Raw genomic sequence first — 26,738 nt, 5'->3', positions numbered from 1 at the left:
CCTCTATCTCTCAACAGGTAAGCAAAGAGAAGCTTGCCCACAGGAAAGCTACCTGAACACGATCTATTCAGGTCACTTATTGTTGTATATAACAAGTTACTATGATTTAGCGGCTTGAAACAAAGCTCATTATATCAATTCTCACAAATGTGTAGGCAGGAATTCAGGCCAGGTTGTCCGGGCAATTGTTGCTGCATGTGCTGTCAATCAGTGTCCATCTGGCGGCATTCAGCTGGTGGTTTTGCTGGTGTTGAGAGTGTGAGGTACTTTTTCTCATAGTTTATTGCCTTGGCAGAGATGACCAGAAGCCTGGTCGTGGTAGAGTCTGTTTCCTAGAAAGCCTGCATAGCACTCCTGCAGCACAGCCTCCTCCTTCCACTACAGCGTTCCAAGAGTAAACACTCCAAGAGATCCAGGCAGAAACTATAAGGGCTTCTTAGGATTTAGCTTCAGAAGTGCCAGTATGTTGCTTTTGCTACACTGCGTTAGTCAAGCAAAGAGTAAGGCAACATCCCATCCAAGCAGGGTTGGGATGGTGGTGAAAAGGAGGAGGAAGAGATTGCATCTCCCACTGGGAAAGCAGCATGAGTTTTCAGCAAGGGAATATACAGATGACACACATCATGAACACAAGCTACTTCAGTCCACTCTGACTCCAACAATTCAATTCCAGTGATGATTTTTTCTCAATGGACTGTATTTTTAAAAGCAGTTTTAGGTTTACAGCAAAATTGTGTAGAAGATACAGAGTATCCCAGATCTCCCCTGCCCCACACATGCACATAGCTTCCATTATCAACATCCAAAACCATACAAACTGTTTGTTTCTTTTTGCCTTAAAATCTAATGAATTTATTTTCTTATTCACAGAAGGATTTACTTTTTAATTTTTTGTCATTGTGGCAAGAACACGTAACAGGAGACTTCTCCTCTTCACAGGTTTCTCAGTAGGCACAGTACAGAAAATCTCTGCTCTTATTCATTCTGCATAACTGAACCTTACACTCAGTGAACAGCAGCTCTCCATTTCCACCTCCCCCCAGCCCCTGGCAACTGCCAGTCTACTTTCTAGGTCTATGAGTTTGACTCATGGAAGTGGGGTCATGCAACATGTGTCCTTCTGAGAGTAGCTAATTTTGCTCAACACGACGTTCTCAAGGTTCATCCATGTACTTGCAGAATGTCCTTTTTAAGGCTGATTAACATTCCATTGCATGTATATCCCACAATTTTTATCCGTTCATCCATCCATGTACATTTAGCTTCTTTCCATATCTTGGTTATTGTGAATAGTGCTACAATGAACATGTGAGTGCTAATATCTCTTTGAGATCCTGCTTCAATTCTTTTGAATAAATACCCAGAAGTGAGATTGCTGGCTCTTATGGTTGCTCTATTTTTAATTTTCTGAGGAACCTTCATACTGTTTTCCATAACTGATGCACCATTTTACATTCACATTAACACTTGTGGACAAGTGTTCCAGTTTCTTCACATCTTTGTCAACACATTTTATCTTTTTCTTTCACATTTTATAATAGCTGTTCTAGCAGCTGTAAGGTGATAGTTCATTGTTCTATTGCTTTTCATTTCCCTGGTGTTTGGCATCTTTTAATATATCTGTTGGCCTTTTGTATGTCTTCATTGGAGAAATGTCTGTTGAAGCACTTTGTGCATTTTTCAGTTGGGTTGTCATTTCACTATTGAGTTTCAGGAGTTCTGCACATATTTTGGATATGAACCCCTTATCAGATCTATGATTTGCAAATATTTTCTCCCATTGATTTCTCCCTGTTTATTATTTCCTTTGCTGTGTGCAAGATTTTCAGGTTGATGTTGTCTCTCTTGTCTATTTTTGCTTTTGTTGCCTGTGCTTTTTGGTGTTGTATTTAAGAAACCATTGCCATGGCCAATCTTGAGAAGATTTTCCCTTGTGTTTTCTTCTGGGAGTTTTTTAATTTCAGATCTTACATTTAACACTTTAATCCTTGTTTAGTTGATTTTGTGTATGGTATAAAATAAGCATCCAATTTCATTCTTTTGTATATGGATATCCAGTTTTCCTAACACCATTTATTGAAAAGACTGTGCTTTCCTCATTGTGTATTTTTGGTACCCTCATCAAAATTGAGTTGATTGTAGATGTGTTAGTTTTTTTTTTCTGGACTTTCCAGTCTGTTCCATTGCTCAATATGTCTGTTTTATGCCAGTACCATACTGGTTTAGTAACTGTAGCTTTGCAATGTATTTTGAAATCAAGAAATACAATACCTCTAGCTTTGTTCTTCTTCTTCGAGATTTCTTTGGCCATTTCAGGTCTTTTTGGTCCCATGTGATATTTAGGATTTTTTTTTCTATTTCTGTAAAATAGTCCATTGGGATTTTCATAAGGATTATATCAAATCTGTAGACTGCTATGTGTAGTATGGATATTATAGTAATATAAAATCTTCTAATACATAGATCTAAGATATCTTTCCATTTTTATATGTCTTCTGTAATTTTTTTGGTTTATTTTTTGTGGTTTTCAGTACACAAGACTTTCACCTCCTTAGTTAAGTTTATTCCTAGGTATTTTATTCATTTTGATCCTATTGTGAGATGTTTCTTAATTTCTTTTCAGATAGCTCTTCATTAATATACAGAAATGCCACTCATATTTTCATGTTGATTTTCTATTCTGCAACTTTACTGAATTCATTTATTAGTTTTAAAAGTATTTTGTTGCTGTTGTGTCTTTAGGATTTCCTCATATATGACCATGTCTATAAGTCTTCTTATTTTTGGATGCCTTCTATTTCTTTTGCTTACCTAACTGCTCTGGCTAGGACTTCTACTTCTATGTTGAATAGAATTGGCAAGAGTGAACATCCTATCCTTGTCCTGTTTCTGATTGTAGAGGAAAAGTGTCAGATTTTCATCATTAATTATATTATATAATGCTAGCTGTGGGCTTTTCATGTATGGCTTTTATTTTGTTGAGTACATTTCCTCTATACATAGTTTGTTGAGAGTTTTCGTCAAGAAAGGATGTTAAAATCTGTCAAATACTTCTTCTCTATCTGTTAAGATGATCATGTGATTTTCATCCTTCATTGTGTGAACATGTGATTGTGATGTTGCACAGAGACCAGATAGGAAGTTATTACAAGAATTTAAAGAAGAGAAAATTGGTGTCTTGAAACTGATTGATAGTGTAGAGATGGAGTGTAATAGATAATTTTGAGAGCTATTTAGAAGGTAAGGTTGAATAGATATGGTTGTGTCACAGAGAAATGGGCAAGAGTAAAAACTCCCTAGCTGGTACAGTAGGTATATATTGATGCTTTTTATTAAGATAGTGCATATGTGGAAGGGGAGATAAGATCCCACATTTAATGGACTGAGTAACTATGGAGTTTCTAGGCAAGAGGTTGAGAAGCGAGTTGGAGGCCTACATTGGCTAGTTAACTGACAAATCACATCCCTTTTCTTTCTGGACACACAGCTAACTCCATTTCTCAGGGTTTTCTGAAGATGGGGGCTGCTATGGGGGCTGAGTTTTGGGATTTGGGCCAAAGCCTGGTTAATAACTGCCACACAATCCTGTCTCCCCTGTTTCTGGAGACTGGTGAAGGAGACACGTGGACGCCTCTGAGTGACTGAAGACACAGAAACAGCCTGTGTCCTCAGGGACAGCGTGGAGCATTGCTCCCCTCTGTTCACTCACACTGGATTGTAAAGACAATGAGAAACCAAAATGTGTTCTATAAAGCTAAACTACCGAGACTTTGGGATTGTTTTTACAGCTGTTAGCTTACCTTACTTAATAGAGAAATTGATACCGAAAGTGTGGTACTAAGATAGTCACTATCTGGTCATGTACCAGGAAAAGTTTGCCAATCCCTGTTCTAGAAAAATGGAGTAGGCGGCTTATTGGCTGTTGTGAGGGCTGACCTAAGCTTAGATGAGCTTGGTCAGTCCACCAAGCGTGTGTTTTTCTCTAGCCACATTTTTTTTATGCAGGTTAACATGGAGGATAGTCAGATACATGAATTAAACTAAGGTTGGCATCTTATGATGTGAGTTCAAGAAGGAGAGAGGGTCAAAGGAGCTGAGGATTAGCCAAGGGAGTGATTACAATGATGGGCCATGCAATAGGAACAATTACTGAGGGAACTGAGGACATCAGGGGCACAAGGGGAGTGAAGGGCTGTGAAAAGTAGGTTGCAAACAGATATATGGACCTCACTGAGTAAGTCAGCTGGAAAGGTAGCAGATGGAAGCTGAAAATGAAATGCCTGAATTTTATGTGGTTTGTAGTTATTATTAATAGAAATCACAAGTTTTAGAGATTTGAGTGGCTAGGGTGGGGTGGGGTCAAAACTATTAGAGAAGAGGAAACAAGTACCAACCTCTGTAACTGACTTGTCAAAGAATTTATTTTAATATATGAAGTTTCACTGGGCTTAGCAGAAATCTCTTTTCATTGTTACTTGTAGCATGAAGTTTCTACTTACATAAATCAATGGCTATTCTATTCATAGAAATGTGGAAAGTGACTTAAGAATCTTGGAAATTAGGTAGTGAATATTAAGAAATCAAGGAAAACATCTTTATTAAATAATCGTGTCAACTTGTATAAATAGGATAACCATATGTTAAAGTGGTGATTTTCATATCACTTGCATTTATTCCATTGTTACCTCTGATCTACTTTGTGCAATACTGACTAGGAATGATCTAGGTGGCTTGGAAAGCATAATTATTTTAAAATGATAGAAGTTTCATTCAGGAAAATTATTGTCTGGTTAAGCCTCATTCACATGCCCAGAACACCCAGTTCGCACTCAGCGTGTTGTGTTTTCTCTCGATGACCTGATCCCATCCTATTCAAAAATAAAATACTAAGAAAGATAATGAATATAGTAACCATTGTGAACATTATCTATATATAAAAAGAACAAATGTAGTTTATAACCTCAAAGACGGGAACTTTGTGTTGTATTTGCTGGATCATTATGTGCAGATATGAATGGAAAGATAAGGAGACAGTACTTCCAGTTTGTGTTACAGTAATCTGCTGGACTACTCAAGCTTTCCTTTAAACGATGTTAGTATTCCTTAAAATTCATTTCTTGTTTCTGAGAATCCTCTCCCTTTATATATTGAAGTGATATAGTGTGAGAAAGATGATGCATGGATTCATTAATAGATGAAGAGATTTCTGTAAAGATTAATAGATGTCAGAGGTAAAAAATTTAAAAAAGACCCAAAGAAAAGTACCAATTCTCAATGCTCATGTAGTAGAAAGGACAAAAGTACTTCATGTGTATTATCAGTGGATCATGTGGGCAAGCCTTCACTGGCCTGTCAACTAATGAGTCAATCAAAATGGGAATGTCCTTTCATTTATGACAACTTGTAGGAACTTTTCTAAGAAAAAAGTACCTGTACCTTCAGGACCTACCAGAACAAAAAGAAACAAACAAAACCCAGTAAATATGGTGCTTGCATACACATCAGTATCCGAAATGATACCAAAAAAAGCACCTCTGCTCCCTCCTTTAGTGCATTCCTTTGATTATTGCTCTTTTCAATCTATGTAAAATGATTCAAAGAAGTTGACTCACAGAGTTGGATTTATCTTGGGATACCACATTCCCATCGGGATGGTCTTCGAGAGACAAAGATAATTGTTGAAACAAGTAAAGAAGCAACACTTCTCTAAAGATTAACAAATTTTCCTGTTTTTTAAATCAAAGCGCATTGTTGGACAGCTGAAGAGTAGCTCATCTGTTAGTCAGCCCCAGCTTCTAGGAGACTAAAGCATTGTTAGCATTCCCAGACCTTGACAGCGAGCATTTGATCAAGTATCTTGATTGGAGGGCAAAAGATTCTGAAGAAAATAATCCCTGTAGTTTCAATTGGTTTTGGCATTTTTTTTTTATTTAATAGGCTGTTATTTCTTGGTCTAATTTTTGGGTTTTTTTTTGTAATTCTGACTTTTCTTTTTAAAATTTTCTCCCGTGAAACAAATCTTTTAATAACATTGCTCTTTTCTTTCACTCGTACTCAAAGAAAAATAGCAGAATTATAATACTTGATTTACACTTATGCTACTATTCTCTTTCCTATTTTTTATTCCCCTACTTGTTTTATTTTGTTTGATATTTACAAATACCATCTATAGAAGATTCCACAGGTTAGGAATATAATGGTCAAAATAATATTATTCATTTAATATTAAATATTAATCATTTAATAACTAATTTAATAATTTATTTCATTTTTAAGTTCTTTTCAGTTTTCAAGCATGATGAATTTTTTTGCAAAAGAGCCAAAGAAGGTAAACTGATCAAAAAGGTAAAATTTATTTTTGTAAGAAGAAACTAAAGGTTCTAGGCTTATTGAAGCCAGTAAAAAGACATTTACATGTGAGCTGGCTGCATTTTACACATACTTGCCTCCACTAACTTAAAATGATCTGTTACTGGAAACTTTGCAGGAAACATAAAAGAGTATTTTCTTCAAGGTACTATACAGTTTAATTCAACTTTCATCATAGTCAGCATATTTCAGCTACCAGGTTACCTAAATGCAATATACTTTAAAATTACATATTTCTGTTTTGTCTAAGGCAAAAATAAAAGTCAAGTTTTACTTACTCTTTGAGGAAATATGCTATTTCTAAGGTTTTTAAATTTTTAATTAGGGGTACATAATAGTTATATATATTTATAGGGTACCTGTGATATTTTGATACAGGCATATAATGTGTAATAATCAAATCAAGGTAATTGGGGTATCCATCAAATCAAGCATTTGACATTTCTTTGTATTAGGAACATTCCAATTCCACTCTTTGAGTTACTTTTAAAGTATATGTAACTTTTTGTTGACTATAGTCACTTTGTTGTGCTATCAAATACTGTTCATTGTATCTAACTAACTACATTTTTGCACCCATTAACCATCCCTACTTTATCTCCACCACCATTTTTCCCAGCCTCTAGTAGCCATCATTCTACTCCTGTCTCCAGGAGTTTTATCATGAAGAAGTAACCTAATTATACCCCCAAATTAAAGGTGGTCTACATACATTTTATTCTCAAAGTAAGTAATTTCCTTAGGTTTAACATTAACCTTACAATTCCCCCCTCAAAAAAAAATTACTTGCTTTACAGACAAAATGTATATTTTTACAATGAGGAATGGACTTTTCAGTTTTCAAAAATTATAACATTCTTACAATAATCAGTTTTTTGAAAAGCAAATATTATGAAATTATTATTCATGCCTATTTTATTCATTAGCATAAAATTCTTTATTATCTTGTTGCTATGGCAAGAATTTAATAAACACTGGAAAGAATAAGAATTATCATTTAATAAGATCTGGATGGAAAATAATTTTCTTATTGTGTTAAAAATAATTTTTTAAAACATAATTAAGATATTTTGTCCAGATCTACTCACCAATGTAAGTCTATGAAATTTTCGTCTTGCCATTCATAGTAAGTAATTAAAGACAAATATAATTCCTTAGGCCTAATAAAAATCAAAATTTTATTAAAAATTATTTTATTGTCTTTAAATTGTCATCACTTCTTTTTTGACAAGAACTTAGATCCCAAACCAACAAAAGCCTGGAACATATTTTGTTTTCCATTTCGTTGCTCTTACCTTGATATTTTGAAGCGAACCAAGAAATCATTTTTCTTTCTGAATTGCATTAGTCTTTTTTGTTTCTCTGTTAGTTTGTGAAGCACTAAAGAAAACACAAAACAATAGAAATCAGGCAAGAAAATAGCATACTTTGGAAAAAGTTATCACTTTCTAAATGAAATAACCTCTGACATCTTGACTCCTTCACTCTTTCCCCAGATGCCCTATCAGTCCTAGGCTGAATGGCCAGGTACAGAATTTTGATTGCATTGTGAAGTGTCAGGTCAGCTCAACTGAAATAAGAATCTTAAGAAGATGGCACCTATTGCATTTGAAAAGAATGCACACAGGAAAGAGGAATAAACAAAACAAAAAAACAAAAAACACTGCAGAAACTAATAATAAGTACACAAAGTACACAAGTGTATTTATTACATTTTGCAAGCACTTTGTTCTACATTTCAAAAACGCCACCATCAAGCTGTTGGCACATTTATGTACAAAACAGATTAATTGTAATGCCTGCTACAAAGCACTCTGTGAAAATACAAACTCTAATACCAGAAATAAAAGCCAAAAGTGTCAACATCATTACATGAGTTTAAAAGACAGTTTAAAAATCATCACAAACTGTTAAGACACAGAACTGAAACACTATAATATAGAATTTAAAGAAGCCCATTAATACTTTTGCTGAATATCTGTAATACTGCATATATCAGAAAAATGTTGAACCAGTAAGATAATCTAAGTGTAAAAAAAGAAGCAAAATGAACCCCAAATTAATTAAATAATACTATAGAATGCATAATCATGCCACAGATAACCCTAGTAATACCCCCCACCTACTACAAGAACTTGTAAAATTACTGATGATGCATGACTAGTCGTTGTACAAAGATTGTTTCACTCAATAAATTTTATTAGAAATGCAGTTACACCGAGAAAGGATTTCACAATGGTCAAATCAGTGCACAATACTACCTAGTTTTATACACTGACAAAAATGTCTTGTCAGGCTACATCATTTTAAAAGACACTTTACAGCATTCTTGTAGCATTAGAAATAATCAAAAGAAGAGAGTCAAGGTTAAAACAAACACCAAATTTGGTCCAATAATACTGATTGCTTTTTTTTTTTAAATTCCTTTGATACAGGTACTTCTTATAAATGAATATGAAGGAATATTCGGTTAAAATGACTTACTTGAAATAAAAACACGAATATATCACTACATTTCCAAACAATACATTCTATAGGGGCCTCTGACCACACTTTAGAAAACACTACAGGTAAACCGACATAGATTGGAAGGCTGCAAGCAAAGCTATTATATTAATGGAAGCCTTTTCAAATATATGATACACATTTTAGGAATAGTTTACAGAGGTGCAATCCATTAAAACTTTTAAGGTAGGTAAAACAACTTCTGAGGGGTTAGTGTGCTTATTTTTAATATACCACCTTCATAAAGGTAATTAATGTTCCACATTAGCATATTAAAAGTTCCAATCCAGCCACTGCTTAAATCACAAAGAGATCATTCTCCAGTAGTCCACAGTAGTTATTTCCATTAAAATTGTCTCTATATACTAAACTTTAAAAGGTAAACCTGATGTCACAATCTTAAATGCCATGCATTAGCATTACTGTTTCTACATGCTCACAACATAAACATGAGTAATTAGAGAGAAATACCTTGTAAGTACATCAAGAAAAAATACAATGTTAACAAAGATAAGAAGCACTTTTTTTTTAACCTACTCTTACAAATTTAGAAATTGCACCTTAGATTGATGAAACCATCAACCAGCGCCTATAGTAACGTGGCCGCTGATCTTCAGACAAAATCTCCATATTTCAACAAGCGTCATCATGATGTCATCTCTGCTGTCTATTGTTCATAATGTACAATGGTCCCTTTGAAGGTTACCTGTAGTTAAACTAGTTACCGAAATCAAACTAAAAAGTATAAAAAGCTATTTTCTTTCCAAAACATAAGAAATAATGCAAAAGGTGTTATGTATAACACATGGGAAGTGGTTAAAAATCAAACAAAGTTTTGCATTTGACAATGTTAGTATCTTTGATCTTACAGAACTATTAAATGAGTTAGAGAAATTTCAAAGAAAAGGCTGGATAGGAGCTTGTAGAAAAGATCTGATTACACCAATTTAACAAATTAGGAAATCAAGTGCTAAACAACAAAGAATTGTATTCAGGTGATTCATAAGTCACCTTACATATCTTTGATGAGAAGCACTTTCATTTTGTTTTTCAAAGATTGGATGGTTGGATGGCCCTTAGTTAAACACCAATGCATTCAAATGGTAGAAAGAACAGGAAGATTTATTTATGTGTAAGCATTGAGCCGCTCTTTGGAGCGAGTAGAATGGATGTCATGAAGCTCTTGCTCCTCCTTGGACTTAATATCCTCATACTTCTGCATCCGGCAGGCATCTTTCACGTAGGCCCAGTTGGCAGACAGAACCATAAGGTAGTGAACCTAATCAAAGACAAAAATAATTTACACTGGAAGACTGTTCAGTGTTTCCATTACACCTTGCTATCAGGAAAGCAGTGCTTAAATTATGTATTTATATAGGAAATGTTCAGATATAAAATAGAACCAAAATTTCTGTGGTAATAGCAAAGCTATAAATAAAATATATTCTTCACTTCTCAAACTATATGATAGCATAATCTTGGCAACTTTTCTTTCAGTATCTCTTTTTCAATTCTGAAGTAATCCAAGACCTTTCTGTCATGTTTCCTGTATTCTGTCCTCATTCACCCAAACTATAAGACTATACATTTCATGCTGGTGTTTATAATCCACAATCAGAAATATTCTCACATACAGTTGTGTCTAATGGACTTGTGTTAATTAGAGGATATATTGCCCCACTGGGCAATGTAAAGAGAGATCATGGAAACCCCGAAATAAACCTGTGGATTTAATTATCAAGTTAATTTTCCATATCATGAACTTTGCTGTTTCCTTTGGAGAACAAACTGTAAGAAAGTATCATACCACATGGATTCTCAAAATATATGTATTTGCAATATCTAAAATAGTGCCATTTCAAAAAGGAAGCTACTAATTTGTCTAGAGTAATGAAGTTACTCAAATAATAAGCTCCTAGTTTGACTTGAATTGACTGAGCAATGAGATCCCTTTCTTTCTTTGCTTCCCTCTTGGTCCATAGCAGAGATAAAGCAGTTTTCCACACAATGGATATTGATGAATGAGTAGGGAAGAGAAAATAAGTTGTCAGTTATTTACTTGTTCTGAGTGTTAAAGAGTGGACAATATTTTTATTCAACATTTAGAAAAACAGAACACTAAAATTTTGAAAATTATTCAAGAGTACCTGGAAAGACAGAAGGCAGACTGGTTCTAGAAAAGTACAGATGAGTATGATGAATGCACACTCCATACTGAATAGCGAATATTGTGACAAATTCAGGTAATCAACTGATAGCAAAAAAAAAATATTTTGACACATGGCTATAGAGAAAAAGATGCATACCACTATAAGTAAATTATTTTCAGAATGTTCTATTTCCTCTGAAATTTTGTATTTTGTTTAATGGAAACTGCAAGCCACTTGAAAGCAGAGGCTGTGAGTTACATTCTTATATACCATGGTATTTACATAGCGAAAGCTTAAGCAGTATACATATATGTGGATTGAATAAGGCTTATATACGTAATCAAATTTATGTGGCATTTTGTTGTTAGAATATCCAGTGCTGTGGAGAGTGCTTAGTAAGTAGCACGTATTCAAAATGTTTGCCAAATAAATGAATATATTTTTCAATGTTCAAAAACTTTAATGGCTGAGAAAATATGGCTCCTAAATTATCATTAAATGTGTATGAGTGAAATACTGAAAAGAAATTCAGGGTCACTCTAGTTCAGTAACCGGAGATTTCCAATGGATCTTCCAGACATTTCATCTGGCCTCAAGGAGAACACAAACTGCCAGGCTTCTGACTGTCTGTCCCTCACTAGGTGAACAGAAACTGGAACAGAACCCGGAAACTGCTGAAACACCAGGTTGACTAATGTTGGCATGTAGGACTTCCTAACAGCTCTACAAAATATCGGAGTAGAGTCCTTGTTAATTTTAATGAAAATTCTTATAACCCTTGCCTACGTTACAGATGATGTTTTCAATATTTTGGTAGAGTGGAATTCATCTCAATTTTCTCATCTATAATACGGAAATAATGATGGTAACTATATTGTAAGTATGGAATGAGGCTGTGATGAGGTTCATGACAGTTGCTATGTTATGAGTATTGGATGTGTTCATGTATGTAGAGCATTTAACAGTGATTGTAACACATCAAGTTTTTCAGAAATATTATTAATGGCAGAACTCATAATATAAGTACTAAGAACAGTAGCAGTAGTTATATTTTACCTGTCTCCTAAGAGCTACACTATTACCAGAGCTAATAAATTGGAAATACTAATGTCAGTCATTTGAGGTAGTAAGAAGTTTTGTGGTAACTCTATACAAAGAAAAACAACCCCTAAAAGAATGCTTAGTACATTAAAAAAAAATAATCTTCTAAACTCTTCCTGTTTGAAATAAAATTTATGTATAACATTATATATAAATATATGCAAAGCATAGATTCCTTAAGAAATATATAACATAAATTTCTATCGTCTTAAAATCTTTTGATTTTTTTCCCAGAGTAAGCATTTTTCAGAGACTTTTAAATGACATTATCTGTTTAAGCAGATATTTTTCACTAGTGTACACTTCTGGCCATGCATATTTAGACAGAATATTACATGCACGTGTGTGTAGCAAATGCAAACAGATGCTTCATTATACTCTTTTTAAAAGGTACTTTGAGGGACTTCTTATACCTCAGTCTATATTGTTTGTAAATACACATCACTAAAATCTATCCACTGTATAGGAATGTGTGTATGAACACAAATGTACACGTGTTTCCTCTGATCTCCAGCCAGGCTGTGTGCTCCTTGGGACTGAGAATGTTTGACATATCACTGGCCAGAACATGTTGATGCTTCTCCCAGGCATATTTTAGCATTAATTTAGGTTAAAAATACAAAGCTTTTGCTTATTGTTCTATTTTGATCCCTCCCATTAATCAGCCAACACGATCTTATATCTCATATTCTCAAATGAAATTCCTATATAGAGGTGTACAGTTACTATATCTAAAATGTTAAGCAATGTTTAAGTTAACAAAATATCTGAAAACTCACTTTAGCACTGACATAGCCAGTTTTGTTGGATATATTTAAAAATCATTTTTAATAAAACAGAATCAGACTTTAATACAAAACTGTCTATGAAGTCACTGAAAATAACTGGCCTAATACGGCACATTTGCACATCAGCCTTGTCTCATCATTCCTATAAGTAGTCTTTGACAAGAGATAAAAATACTCTCATTTTTAAAAAAGCGTTCCTTTCATCAACCCATTAGACAATGTATTGGCAACATTAGGAAAGGAATTAAGTAAATCCAAATTATTCATTATTTATCACAGTTGGGAGGTTGCCAGGAACCTTCCAGAGTTCTCTACTACTTATAGGATACAAAAATAAAGACTGAAGACTTTGGCTGCAAAAGTTATGACTGATGTTCAGAGTACTAGTTCACTGTTAATACTTGTCATTCCAGTGAACAACTGGAATTCATGGTGAGTTACAGAGGAAGACAGAGAATCTAGCACATAGTAGGTCCTCCACATTTGGGAAAAGCCTGATGTACTGAAAGAGGATTTTAAAGATTTATTCTTAATACTTCTGAAGAAAACTAGATACAAAAGATGTGACTTGAAACTACTGAGGTTTATTTTGAGAAAAATCTAATCTATTTTTCCTAAGTGACTTGATATTGCTTTTTTATTTACTTAATTAAGTAGCAGACAAGAATATGTAAATTAAGGAGTTGATTAGTGTACTTGAAATATCACACTTATATCAATACATGCTACAGAAATGTTTTTTATATTCATAGTAATATAATATCTAAAATTCTGATGAATTACTTATTTTTGTTAATGCTACCAACATTATTTTAATCCTTAAACTGTTTATCAAATATTATTTCAATTGTAATGATAATATTTCCTTAGGTTAAGCCTTGTTTTTCACTTGTCTATTGGTCTCCTTCTTCCCCCTTTTTTATTAACTGATAAAATAAATGTGTTTAATACGGACTTCAGACATTAGAGATAAATTACCATCTCTACAAGCAGATAGCTTTGCAATTCAGATTGAACAACCAAGCATCAGAGCTTAGGTCTTACCATAGCAATAACTGCTGCCCCAGCTCCAGCAAGCGCCACGATAAACAAATGGAAGGTCATGTTCAGCTGTAGCGAAAACCACAGAGAACCAGAACACGTCAGAGTTACAAGCAGAAGAGAAGTCAGGACTGCTATTGTTTTATGAACAAGACTTTGTACATCTTTAAGAAAAGTGAGCCTCTGATAAATCACTCTGTCAAAACACATTACAATTGTCTTTTCTACTGCAAATTCTTTAAATCTTTGCAACTGCATCATTTTAATATACTTTCATTATAAAGAGGAGATTGTGATTAATAATGATTTTCAGTAATCTTTTAACAATATAAGGCTATGCTATTTCTTTAAACATAACTTATTTTTTTCAACATTCATTAAGAGTTTCTAGAAAATTTTAAATATTTCTTATAATTTTAATTGAATATGCAGAGCATCTCATTTATATTTATCCTCTATTCCCCTTGCATAACACCATTGCAAGTAAAATTGCCTCTGAGAGAATAAGGGAAATTCGATATAGATTTAATTATAATATATTCTTCAAATAACAAAACGAATGCTAAAATTCTGACAAAATTAAAGGCTGTAAAAACACTCACCTCAGTAGATTCACACATCCTCAAGAAATTCTCAGAGACAGTGCAAATTTTCTTTTCCTCTCCAATTGTAACAATCCCTACAATGTGTAGAAAATTAAGGTTTACCATATGAATGTTTTCAAGAGCCAAGAGAGAGAAAATGAAACTTTTTACTGATCAAATCTGAGTAAGTTCCATTTTATGTTATTTCATATTATAATGGAAAAAATCTTCCTCAGCTTTCACTGTGAATAATGTGCATAGAATTGTGAATAGAATTATGAATATAAGATGCAAAACTATTTAGCCCTCAAGCAATTTAAAACATTTTCCATCTGAATGCAATTGAATCTGGCCACCAGAATTTTCAGATTCAATTATAGCTAGTTCGTTGGTTTGGCCCGTTAGTGTGATGGTGTAGGCATTGTAATTATTTTGGTAACTATGCCCCAGACTGTGCTGAAATCAGGATCTAAATTTGTTCAGCTAGTATGATGTTTCTGTTAGTCTACAAAGGTATATTGTCCAAGAAGTACTTTTTTTCCTGCTAATATTGAAAACAATGCTGTTAGTAACAGGAAATTAAAAGTTGCTATTTCACTCATATTTACCCTTGTTCCAGTTGGTTCATGGACCAACTACATCAGATGCACACGGGGAATTGTGAAACATATGTATTTCCAGACCCAGCACAGAACTGTCAGATGGAAATCTGTAAGCGTTAAGCCTGGGGCATTGAATTTTTTAAACAAGCACACAGGTGATTCACTGCCATGTCCCTAGATCTCATCTTAGAGAACAGAAGTAATCAAGTTCACCCTATAATATGTCTTTAATTTTGTTTTGCGAACTGTTGAAGTGCTGAACACATACATGCATGAAGAAAAAAAAAACATATATCCTGGGCAATCTAATACCTAAGCTTTTAACATTCACTACTCTTTATTTAGTTTTTATATATGTGTATTTAAACATTCTTATCTTTAAGGTGTATTATCAACCCTCCCTCTCTATGGAGCTGCTCCCATTAGTTTCTGCTTTGCCAGTAGTTTGTGGAATCTATTTCAGTGTAAAAAAATCTACTTTCAGTACAACAAACGCACAGAAATGTCTCTGCAATCTTTCCTTTCTGCCAAGATGGTTCTAACGGGGGGAGAGGGGGATTAAAAAAGCACTCTCTCATGAGATTTGTCTAAAAATTCAACGGTACTGAGAAAGCTTCCTGGCCAAGGCTATCCTTCTCCATACTGATCCATTACAGACTTCATTTAGGTGGAAGATTTTACCAAATAGATTCTTGAATTATTTAGCAGAAATGAATATAGTTCAGTAAATAGCAATGACCCATAGCTAAACTTACAAAAGACTTTCTATTAAAAATATATGTCTCTGGTTTTTATGCAAACATAAAATGTCCTTTTGAATGAAGTGGACTTAGGTCAAAAGTGCTGCTTATTTCTAGTCTCAACTCTGTCTTCTGTTATACCTTGGACAATTAACGCAATATTCCTAGGTCATGGCTGCCTTTTCTAGAGAAAACATGATGGGTCAGGTCCATGATATAAGTGTTTGTCAGACTTTATTTTATTTTATTTTTCTGTGATGGAGATTATTTTCTTTCACAATTGAGCAGTGCTGAAACATGATAGGTGTTCATGAAATATTTGTTGATGCTGGTGGCTCACGCCTATAATTCCAGCACTTTGGGAGGCTGAGGCAGGAGGATCACTTGAGGCCAGAAGTTGGAGAAGAGCCTGGGCAACCTAGCAAGACACCATCTCTACCAAAAAATAATAATAATACTAAAAATAACCCGAGTGTGGTGATGTGTATATGTAGCCCCAGCTACTCAGGAAGCTGAGGCGGGAGGATCACTTGAGCCCGGGAGTTCAAGGCTGCAGTGAATTATGATACTGTCACTGACTCTAGCCTAGGAGACGTATTGAGAGCCTATCTATAAAAAAAAAAGTTGGCTGAAAAAGGTGTGAATAAGTAAGTGAAATGAAATCCTGCTGAGAAGGCTTTATGGAAATCACATAAAAACACGCTGTTCTGGCTAACGTGTGAGGGTGCACTGGCTAGAAGTCTGCATGGAGCCCCACCTACTTTGAACCACTTTCTCTCCATGGCTAGCCCTGAGGTACTTTCATCAAATCATCACGTTTTAACAGTTTTAAATCTTAGATCTAGATGGTCTTATGGGGACCAGTATTAACATTTTATGACAGGAATTTACTAGGATAAACACCTAATATATCCAGTGTCATTAACTCACAGTACATGTAATTGGAGGATAACAGACAACGTAGTAAAGGCATTATAAATGCAAGTAAAAGTATTTCATGATGCATTTTGAAAATCAACAAATCCTAGTATGATAAGCAGTCTATAAATTCTTCAAGTATATGAGCTTTCCATTAGCTTTATTTGAAAAACGTAAGTTTATTATATGCATGGGGATGAATAGTGAGATGCGTACCTCGACTAAGCAGGTGTAAGAGCCATGACGTGTGAGAGTTCTGATTATTAAATATAGAGTATAAAGACATCGGTTCCTCTAAGATAAAAGATACCATCTAAATGCTAATGAGACAACTTTGTAGCGCAAGGGAAATTACTTTAAAGTATATCTTATCTATTCAATTACTTTTTTGATGAATGTTAGTAAATTCTGAACTGATTGTAATACAGTTTTTGAAGAGTGGTTCTTTTCGGATGGCACATGACAGTATTGATGATACGGCTATATATGTACATTCCAGAGTCTTATTAGGGACATATTATCTGGAAAGTAATAAGTACTATACAGCGAGACATTTTATATTAAGGGCTAAAATAGCTGATGAAAAGACTGCATGACATCTGAAAAAATGCCTTCTCTTTCTTCCACATTTACATAAGAAAAGTTACATTTCGATAAATCTTAATGACTACGTTGTAAACAGTAGTACATTTCGAAGAACAGGTGTAGCCATATATTCATGCTTTACACTTACCACAGCACATTCTTTAAAAAAAAAAAAAGACAGAGGTGTGAACTGATGAAATTGAAACACGCTTTTTGACTTAGGATTGATGCTGTAATGGGATGAAACCTTTGGACCTTGGGGTGAGGTGAATGTATTCTGCACATGGGATGGATGTGTATCTTTCGTGGCCAGAGGGTAGACTGTGGTGGGCAGAAAACAGCCGCTGCCCAGTGATGTTCCCGGCCTTATCCCTGGGACCTGTGAATGTGTTAGATTACACTACAAAAGGGAATTAAGCTTGCAGAGGAATTATCAGGGAGAATCAATGTTGCCAGCTTTGACAGAAGAGGAACTGTCATCGTGATAAAGTACATGTATGAGATCATGAAAATAAACAAGTTTGAAAAAAAATTGACTTTGGCTTTCGACGCTGTATTTGTTTCCTACTGCTGCTGTAAGAGATTACCACAAATTTAGTGGCTTAAAGCAACACAGATCTATCTCTTACAGTTCTGGAAAACAGAAATCTAAAACCAAAGGGTCATCAGGGATGCATTCCTTCTGGAGGCTCTAGAAGAAGAATCCAGTTTCCTTTCCTTTTCCAGTTTCTATAGGTCACACACATTTCTTGGCTCTTGGTCCCTTTTCTCCATCTTCAAAGCCAGCAAAACTGCATCTTTCTGTATTTTTCTGTAGTGCATCTCTCTCTGGTTGACTCTTCTCTTCTGATTCTGTCTTCCACTAAGGACCTTTTGTTTGTGTTGGGCACTCTCCCTATCTTCAGGTCAGCTGACCAACAACCTGAATACCTCTTTGACATGGAACCTGACATATTTATGTTCCAGGAATTAGGGTGTGTACATCTTTGATGAGCCATTAATCTGTCTACTAAAAATACTAATGGCTTACTTAAGATTATGGTTGAAAAAAGCTCTTTATCTAAAAATTTTATTTGAAAAACTGTTGAGCAGAAGAGATTCTACCCTGATTCAGGACACCCACCTTTCTACCCCATGGTGGCCTGCAAGGTAGCTATACCCCTGGAAAATTATTTCACCTCTTAGAACTCCATTTCCTTTATACCAGACAGCTGGATTGGTGATTACTGAAGTCCATTTATAAAATCATATGACTTAGGACATATTGTGTGCTTAATGTCATAAGGGATTATATGCACTGAGTGGCATAAGTCTCAATATATTAAGAAAAATTAGGTTAATTTGGGTATCACAAGCACTTGAATACATTGAGAATTAATAGAAGATTTTTGTAAAAAAAGTTGAAAATATTAAAACAGGGTCTGCTCATCTTTTCTGAAGGATTATTTTCCCTCTCCTTTAGAAATCAAACTTGGGGAAAATTTCAAATATTTTGCTAGAGTTTCTCAATATTTTTCAGTCTAAAATCTAGTTTGATAAGATCGAAGACCCATCTATTTCACCTATTTACCCTGCCATAAGAAATGAAATAGACCTATCATGTATTTTTAGAAAACAGACAATAACATTATAGAGCCTCCAGCCTTCATCTCTTCTGGTGGTGACACTGTCATGAGATAAACTGAGGCTCTGAGAGTGGGGTTAACAGATTTAACAATAAAAATAATCTCACTGTTCCTCAGTTAAATTTGAATTTCAGATAAAAAGCAAATACTTTTAGTGTAACTATGTGTCATGCAATATTTGGAACCATATTTGCTCTAAAAAAAAGTTACTTGTTTATCTGAAATTCAAATTTTAATGGTGCATCTTGTATTTTACCTGGAAATCCTGAGAAACTTGTCACATCCTTTCCAATTTTAACTTTTAGGATGGCCAGAACAAAAGGAAGACATTGAGGGAGAGGAACTGCAGCCAGAGCCACAGTTTTCTAGGCAGCTGTTCTGCAGTGCCCTCCAGCGGCAGGTGCTGAGGCTTTGTTCCCCCTCTGTTTGCAAACAACCTGATTCTGAGAGCAAAACCTGCCTGATGAAGAACGGTCCATCTCCCCTCTTGCCAAGAACTTCATCTGCAGAGCATGTCATCTGCTTTTCACTTGGATCAGACCACCGGGGGCCTGAGGACTTTATCCGCCAGCACGAGGACGGGCCCTTGCTTGGGAACACACAGCCGCAGCGGGCTATAGAGTAGCTACTGATAGACTACTTACCTGTAAGACACAAAGGCTTCAGATCCCATCTACTGAAACATTTCCTATTTTTCTGAAGTATGAGGAAAGCTCATTAGAGAAAAACATTTAGAGTGTCCCCAGATGTTAATATGTTGGCTTTTAATGTCTGTTCAGTGACAAGAAAATCCATTTGCAAATGTGATTTGCATATTTTTATAAATTCTGTAGCTCCCATATTTTTACGAATGATAAAGTAGAATCTCAAATAGGTTAACTGAAATTAGACTGTAACTTTCCACACTTCTAGTTCAGTACTATTAATAGTTTCAGAATAAAACACCGTTGACTTATGAGCAAGAACACAGACTCTGAAGCTGGGCCGCCTGGGTTTGAATCCCAGCTCTGTCAGTTACCAGGTGCCTAATCTTGGACAAGTCATTTAATCTCACTGTGCCACAGCTCTGTCATTTGTAAAAGAAGGTAACAGTATTGCCCACCACCTTGAGTTGTGAGAATTAAACTATTTGACACATATACCTAGAAGAGGTCTATACATGGTAAGTCCATGTACATATGAGTCACTATTATTAATATGTGAGATTTTAGCCCTAAGTAAAAATAACTAAAAAGAATTACTGACTTCTTTAGCATTGTTTTTATTTAATTATTATTAAATGATAAGGTTTTTTTCCTATTTCAGAAGACAATGAAGTATACCTTTCTTTGGTGATCTTCACACTAGACTTCACAGTTTGTGCAGTTTATCCTGGGAAAATGAAAGTAGCATGCAGGCATCACACTGAGTTTGGGAAAGAGCAAAGGAATCAGGAAAGGGAAACCGCAATTATAACCTGCCAACACCAGGAAATGGGACGTGACGGCCTGTTCAGCATAGTGTGAATATGTGTATGTGGTGAGATCAACTTCCGTTCACCCCTGATTTCCCATTTCTTTAAAATTCACAAGGAGTGTCTTAAAAATGAATACTCTGATAAAATCATCTCTGTGGTAGAAGAAGTAGTGATGATTCCAAAGTGATTTACAATATTTGAGAGGCAGTTATGTAGGTAAAGCAATGTGGGGTGGTGTTTTACAGCCAGAGACCCAGGATCCACCTACCAAACTGACGAAGGTCCAAGCAGAGATTTGCTCCCTCCACTAACGTGGTGTTTCGGCAGATGGTCCACAGATTGAAGTACATGTAAACTGGCAGTGAGGTGAAAGCCGTGACTCCAAGCCAGGCCAACATGAAAAGGTATGTCAGCATAATAAACTGCAAAAGAGAAAAAATGGAGAGAGAGAACATGTAATCTACTGGAAAAGAAAAATCTTGTGTTTAATCTGCAAAGCTCAATATGGAAGCTTTTTAGGGCTATAGGACAGAAATCATGATCACAACACTTAAGAACTACAGGAGGGGAAGCTGAGAAATATTAGTGGGTTAAGTGAACAAACCTGCCGGAAAATCGCATCTTGGCAGAAGTTCTGATGTATAAAAGAAAATATAATCCATTTATGTTTTAATCCCTGTTTCATTTATGTATTTATATTAAAAATTTTACCATAGTTTTTTTTTTAACTTTAGAAAATATTCACTGATATATTTGAAGGGGATTCTGCAAAATGGAGAATTTTACTGTGAAAAATTCCAAATGAGTTAAAATCTTGTCAATAAATTTATATACGACTAAACTGGCACCATTTCATATTACAAATATTTAAGCTACTTAAATATGTTTATAGTTGACATTATAAATATGGTAATTCATATTAGCATATAATCATATTAGTATATAATAGTCTCCCTTCTGAAAATGATTTGGTGTGTTCTCTTTTTTAATAATATTTTGAATTTTGAATCTGCCTTCTTTTATGCATGTTATTTTACTTTTGCTATAGAAACATATTAATAGGAAAATATAATTGTAATTTTGACATTTTTAGAATTTATTTCAGAAATATTTATTATTTATAAAGTAGATTATAAAGTGTTCATATATTCTAGATGGAAGTGAATAAGATATGTAGATTCAGCATAGATTTATATGAATTTTTAGTTCAAGCATGGCAAACGTGCTGGATAAAAAGACATATAGATGCATGTATTAGCAGATGGGTGATAGATGATCAAAAAAAGTCTGAAATGTAGCCCCTAGACACCAAAAGCTAAGTTTCTATAGATATTTGGTTCTTCTTCTGAATTTCAGAAGGACACTTCTCGAAATCTTGAAGAAAAGCAATGGTGTATTTTGGCTTAACTTTAACACCTCAAGTACCCACATTTTCAAAATAGCAATACAACATTTAGTAAATATGCTGAATGAAACTAAATCTCTTATTCAACCCTATTCATCCCTTTGGAAATAGTTACAAATAGGCTTCACCCCAGGATTTAGGTAAAATCTCAAGTCAAACATTTAATAACTCTCATAATATATACTAAAAATAGCACTTTCAAAAAATAGTAAAATTAGGGCCAATGTCATGATGGAGCTTATGCACCTATATTAAAGTCATTTGATTAACATAGACAGAGATTATTGAGACTAAGGATAGAAGGGAATTTACATAACAAATATGAAGAACGGCAGGATATAAAGCTAACGAGAATCAAGCTCAAACCCTTCTTCTATAAGTTACCAAATGTCACAGAACTTCAGAGACTCAGAACATAATTAGACACATGTTTTCTAACAATATGGTTTTATCTCATCTCAAATCTGACTTCCTCTTGGTCTCTACTCTGAAATGCTAATGTTTGGAAAGTCTGAGGAGCCAACATCTGTCCCAAGAATGTTTTTAAACTATGACGTGGCAGACCTATGGTAAACCTTATACAGCCAAGATTAAATGAAGCCTGGTCTAGAAATATTAGCAAATAAAATTTGCTGAATGTTAAGTTGTTCAAATCAATGAAAGAAAGAGAAGAAATATATCATTAAAAGGCTTTTACTAGAATTAGTAAAGTTTACATCACTTTTGGAATTATTTAGTCTTCTTCAACAAATACTTAATGAGGGTTAACATGTGTAAAGATATATGGTAGGACTTCAGTCATTTGAAGTAATAGCACTTCCTCCTTATTTTACTTATCAAAAGAATAAAAATAATCCATGTGGAAATATAGTCAATATTTGGTCTTGAAACACACTTGACTATATGTCGTAAACACTTTGCTCGTCTCTACTCGAGAGAGGGGACAATATTCCATGTGTGGTCTTTATCCTTTCTCCTTTCTGAAAGGCAGAATAAAGTGCATCGATAGAGGAAGCTCACCGAACAGTGCAGTGATCAGCTCAGGATTTCTCCCTTCTCTAAGCCTGTCTACCCTGTTGCGTCATTCCTTGTGCACCCAGGCTAGGTGAGAATGGTCCATTAAGCCTCGAAGCATGGATAAGCACACTTCAAGTGGCAATTCACCTCTAGCACTAACAAACTGAGTGATATGACGCAGGTCATTTTTCATGCTTTGCAATTGGATTCTCATGTGTAAAAGGTAGAGATGGATCTACCTATTTAACAAGCACTGACAGAGCTCTGTGTCCCTAACCTAAATGTTACATTTATTTGGTAATAGAAGGGGCCTTATGGCATACTAATTAAAGGTAGAGGCTTTAATCTAGGCTTGAGTCTAGGCTGTTGTTTATGATTCTGTTTCTGCCTTTATGAAACAGGAACAACTCTAAACTGACCCCATGTTTAAGTGAAGCTGAAATGAGATAATACATGAACAGCATTTAGCATAAACCTGGTACATAAGAAGCTCTGACAAAATATTAGTTATTTTTATTTTTGATAATATTATTGTGATTACTACTACTGCTACCAGAATTTATGTTTCGCCTGTGTTAGACTATATAGAATAAGGGAATTAGATTTCATTTCATGTTTGGAGAAATTAAAAGAATGAGAAGTTCTTGGGTCTGGGAATGCTATTCAAAGTGAACTCTCTCTCATGAAGAAAGGCTTTAGAAATTTTTGGAAACCACCCTGAAAGTGAGTAAATTCTGTTAATGGAACTCCTTTGAGGGTTTGGGGAGCCTTTTTATTAACATTTTCGATATTTGCACTTGTAGGTTTCAAGGCTGATGTATAGACTCAAGGACAATGAACTTGATGTGGCAGCCTGAAGCACATGGCTTTGGAGGACTGAAAACAACTCTAAAGTCAGCATGCGTTAGGCTACATCCTCTCTGTCTTATTTTTCTTTCTTTATGCCCTGGAGGATTTTTCCAAAGCTCCTTTTGAAGGTGCTGTTCACAGTAGAATGGGACTTATGATTCAACAGGTTTAAAATTATAGTTCAAAGCAGATTGGAACACTTTGAACTGTGTTGCTGCTGCTACTTTATAAGACACTGCAAGGTATGACTTCTGAAACCACAGTACTGACTCATATTTTTCTTTCCTCTGCAAGATATAATGTTATAGTAAATTAATAAAACTAGATATTACAGAGTAAATCTTGTATGAGAAAATATTCTCATTTGTATTAATGCATAATTGTTATTCTAAGAAAAATACAAAAGACTTTACCTTCAAAGTTTAAGTGTAAACCAGTTATATTTCAGGTAGTAGCAGTTCATATTCGCTAAAGTATCTGAAGAAACTATAAACAATTCTATCTTTCCTTTTTATGCTTTATTTTAGAATCTGATAATTACTAAAATTGAAGAATTATTCAAATTGTTCTTGTGTAATTCTAGATAGAAAATATATGTCATAAATAAAATATCACATAATTATAAATTCTTTCTTTCCATTGTTAGGCGATGAAATATACATAGTCATTTGAACATTAAGTAAGTTAATATTATTCTTATTTTTATTAGGAAAACCTCTGACGATGTGAAAAATTCTTCTGATTTTAAAAACCTTTTTGTATATATGTGCCTTTATTTATTTTTTATTACTATTATTTTCAGAGACAGGATCTCACTCTGTCAACCAGGGTAGAGTGCAGTGGCATGATCATAGTTCACTGCAGCCTTGAACTCCTGGGCTCAAGTGATCCTCCTGCCTCAGCCTCCCAAATAGCTGGGACTATGGGCATGCACCACCAATGTGTGCCTTTGTTAATCTCTGTTTTTAGATGAAACACTTTCTGAAATTCATCTTGGTAATATCTGTTTGGAGAACCTAGTGAAAAAAATGACAAAAAATATTTGCTGGACCTGAAGTCAGAAGACCTGGTCACTAGTTTATGAGTTGGACATAGCACTTAATTCCCCATAGTCACTTTCCTCATTCATGAATTGGAAATTGGAATGCTTCTCTCCCAGGGCTGTGGTATAAACAAAGAGAAGATCCTACGTATTAATAAAATCACTTAGCGTAAGTGTGGGCAATACATGTGTTTCACAATAAACTGAGAGAGAGGAGGTTGATTTAGCAAAAATGAATTATTTTGTACTTTCACTTTCAAAAGATAGGTATAGACAAAAAGAAACTATTTCTATCCCATTTGATGTTCATTAGTTTGAACAGACACTGAATTTTAATTTCCAGTTTTTCTCAAAGGGAAAGATGCATTCTGTAGAAGTTATATAAATAAAGCAGTCTCATTGGTTTTTCTCATTTCAATCATTATTTAGGGTCACTCACATATAGTAAAATGTTGACCACCCCTTCCTGACTCACGAAGAAAAAAAAGTCAGTGAAACTTCCTTAGTTTGAATTAATGAATTCACTGATCTCTGATCGCAAAATTGCTATAAAATGATAGGTATCAAGTGCCAGATATTTAATTAATATCTAACATATCCCATTATCACATCATTATTTTATTATTGTTTCATCAGAACATGTAAATGACTGTCAAAAGAAGTATTTTTTTCGTATCATAATTTTTGTTATGTTTTTGTTTTTACCCAATATAAATTTATTGGGAGCCTATCACCTGTTAGCATTACATTCAACAAAATGTTTATGAGTTAGTCCTTCGAGACTTGAAATTAAATAAAACAACATACAATTATTGTTTTGATGTCAACCTGGATATTCCAATCACTGATAATTTAGTAGAGAAATTTTAACAGAACTGCAAGAGGCAAGATTTTCATATTCTTTGGAAGGAGGCACATGTTGTTGCTCCTTGATTATGGTAGCTATTGAGATTACAATGTTAACTTGAAAATGACTTTTAAAAGATAATTGGTTTTTCACCTGAACTACCAAGAACTTAGACTTAACGTCTAAGAAAATCACACTCTGTTGAGCTACAGACTTTCTGTGGCAACTTTATCAAATGCGCACCAGGAGAGGCAAAAATAACACCTTAGAAGTCAGCAGCATTGATGAAAAGACGCCAGCTGACTCTGATTCCAAAAGTCTCTGAATCTATGAATTAACTAACTGCTAAAAAACATGCCATATATTGAATGGAATATTATGATATAATGAACAGTTTCAGAGATAAGACAGATTTAAACCTCAGTGAAATGAACATAATGGATGTTTTGATATATCCAAAGTCTCTTTATAACCAAAAATATACTATTAGGTTGGTCTCAGGTCATTGTTTCTCATTAACTGTTTCAAGGCACAGGATATAAAAATAGTTTGCTAAACCTTAGCTCAGACTTCGTATCTCACAATAATATATTTAATGATATTTTCTCATCTTGGAATGGATTTAAAGAGTATCAATCCAATCATGTTTTCACTTTAACAACAAAAGGAAACATCTTTAAATTTTGTGAAAGGCAGAGCTAGAGCTCAGAGCTTAGAGATTTTGTGATCAAAAAGTTTCACTAGGTAGACATTTCCCCAGGGACCCCAGCCTCTGCTAGTGGTTTTCACTGTGGCCACACATTAGGAACATCTGGTTAATTTGAGAGAGAAAAAGATGCTCAGACCTTTCCTGTGTTAACTATACCCATATATTAAAAATCTCTACAGGTGATTCTAGTGGGTATCCAGTGTTAAGAACTTCTTCTGTATTAGAGTCACAGATCTCATGAGTACACCTGATGTGAAGGCTTCTTTGATCTTTAATCTTGGACTTGACAGGGTACCAATCCTAAAGTTAACAACAACAACAACAACAAAGCAATTGAGATGATAAGCCAGAAATGCATACTAATGCAAATGAAACAGCCAAATGCATGGATGAGCATCAATTCAT

The 26,738-nt window shown here is 34.5% G+C and overlaps 1 protein-coding gene across 2 annotated transcripts in view; it reads right to left on the bottom strand.

Moving 5' to 3' along the window:
• Positions 1 to 8,042: 8,042 nt before the first annotated feature.
• GPM6A (glycoprotein M6A) overlaps positions 8,043 to 26,738 on the bottom strand; it is a 297,190-nt gene continuing 278,494 nt past the window's right edge. For both annotated transcript variants that reach the window (XM_045552474.1, XM_045552475.1), the window contains 4 exons: positions 20,733 to 20,886; positions 14,557 to 14,633; positions 13,958 to 14,023; positions 8,043 to 10,153 (listed from right to left, as the gene is read on the bottom strand). In XM_045552474.1, the coding sequence (XP_045408430.1) occupies positions 10,001 to 10,153; positions 13,958 to 14,023; positions 14,557 to 14,633; positions 20,733 to 20,886 (450 nt within the window). In that variant the 3' untranslated portion in view covers positions 8,043 to 10,000. The remainder of the gene's footprint in view (positions 10,154 to 13,957; positions 14,024 to 14,556; positions 14,634 to 20,732; positions 20,887 to 26,738) is intronic.

This window comes from Lemur catta, chromosome 5 (assembly GCF_020740605.2).
Source record: "Lemur catta isolate mLemCat1 chromosome 5, mLemCat1.pri, whole genome shotgun sequence".
In the NCBI taxonomy this organism is placed as follows: Eukaryota; Metazoa; Chordata; class Mammalia; order Primates; family Lemuridae; genus Lemur; species Lemur catta.
The sequence above is the reverse complement of the archived record's forward strand: the minus strand, read 5'-3'. Positions and strand labels throughout refer to the sequence as shown.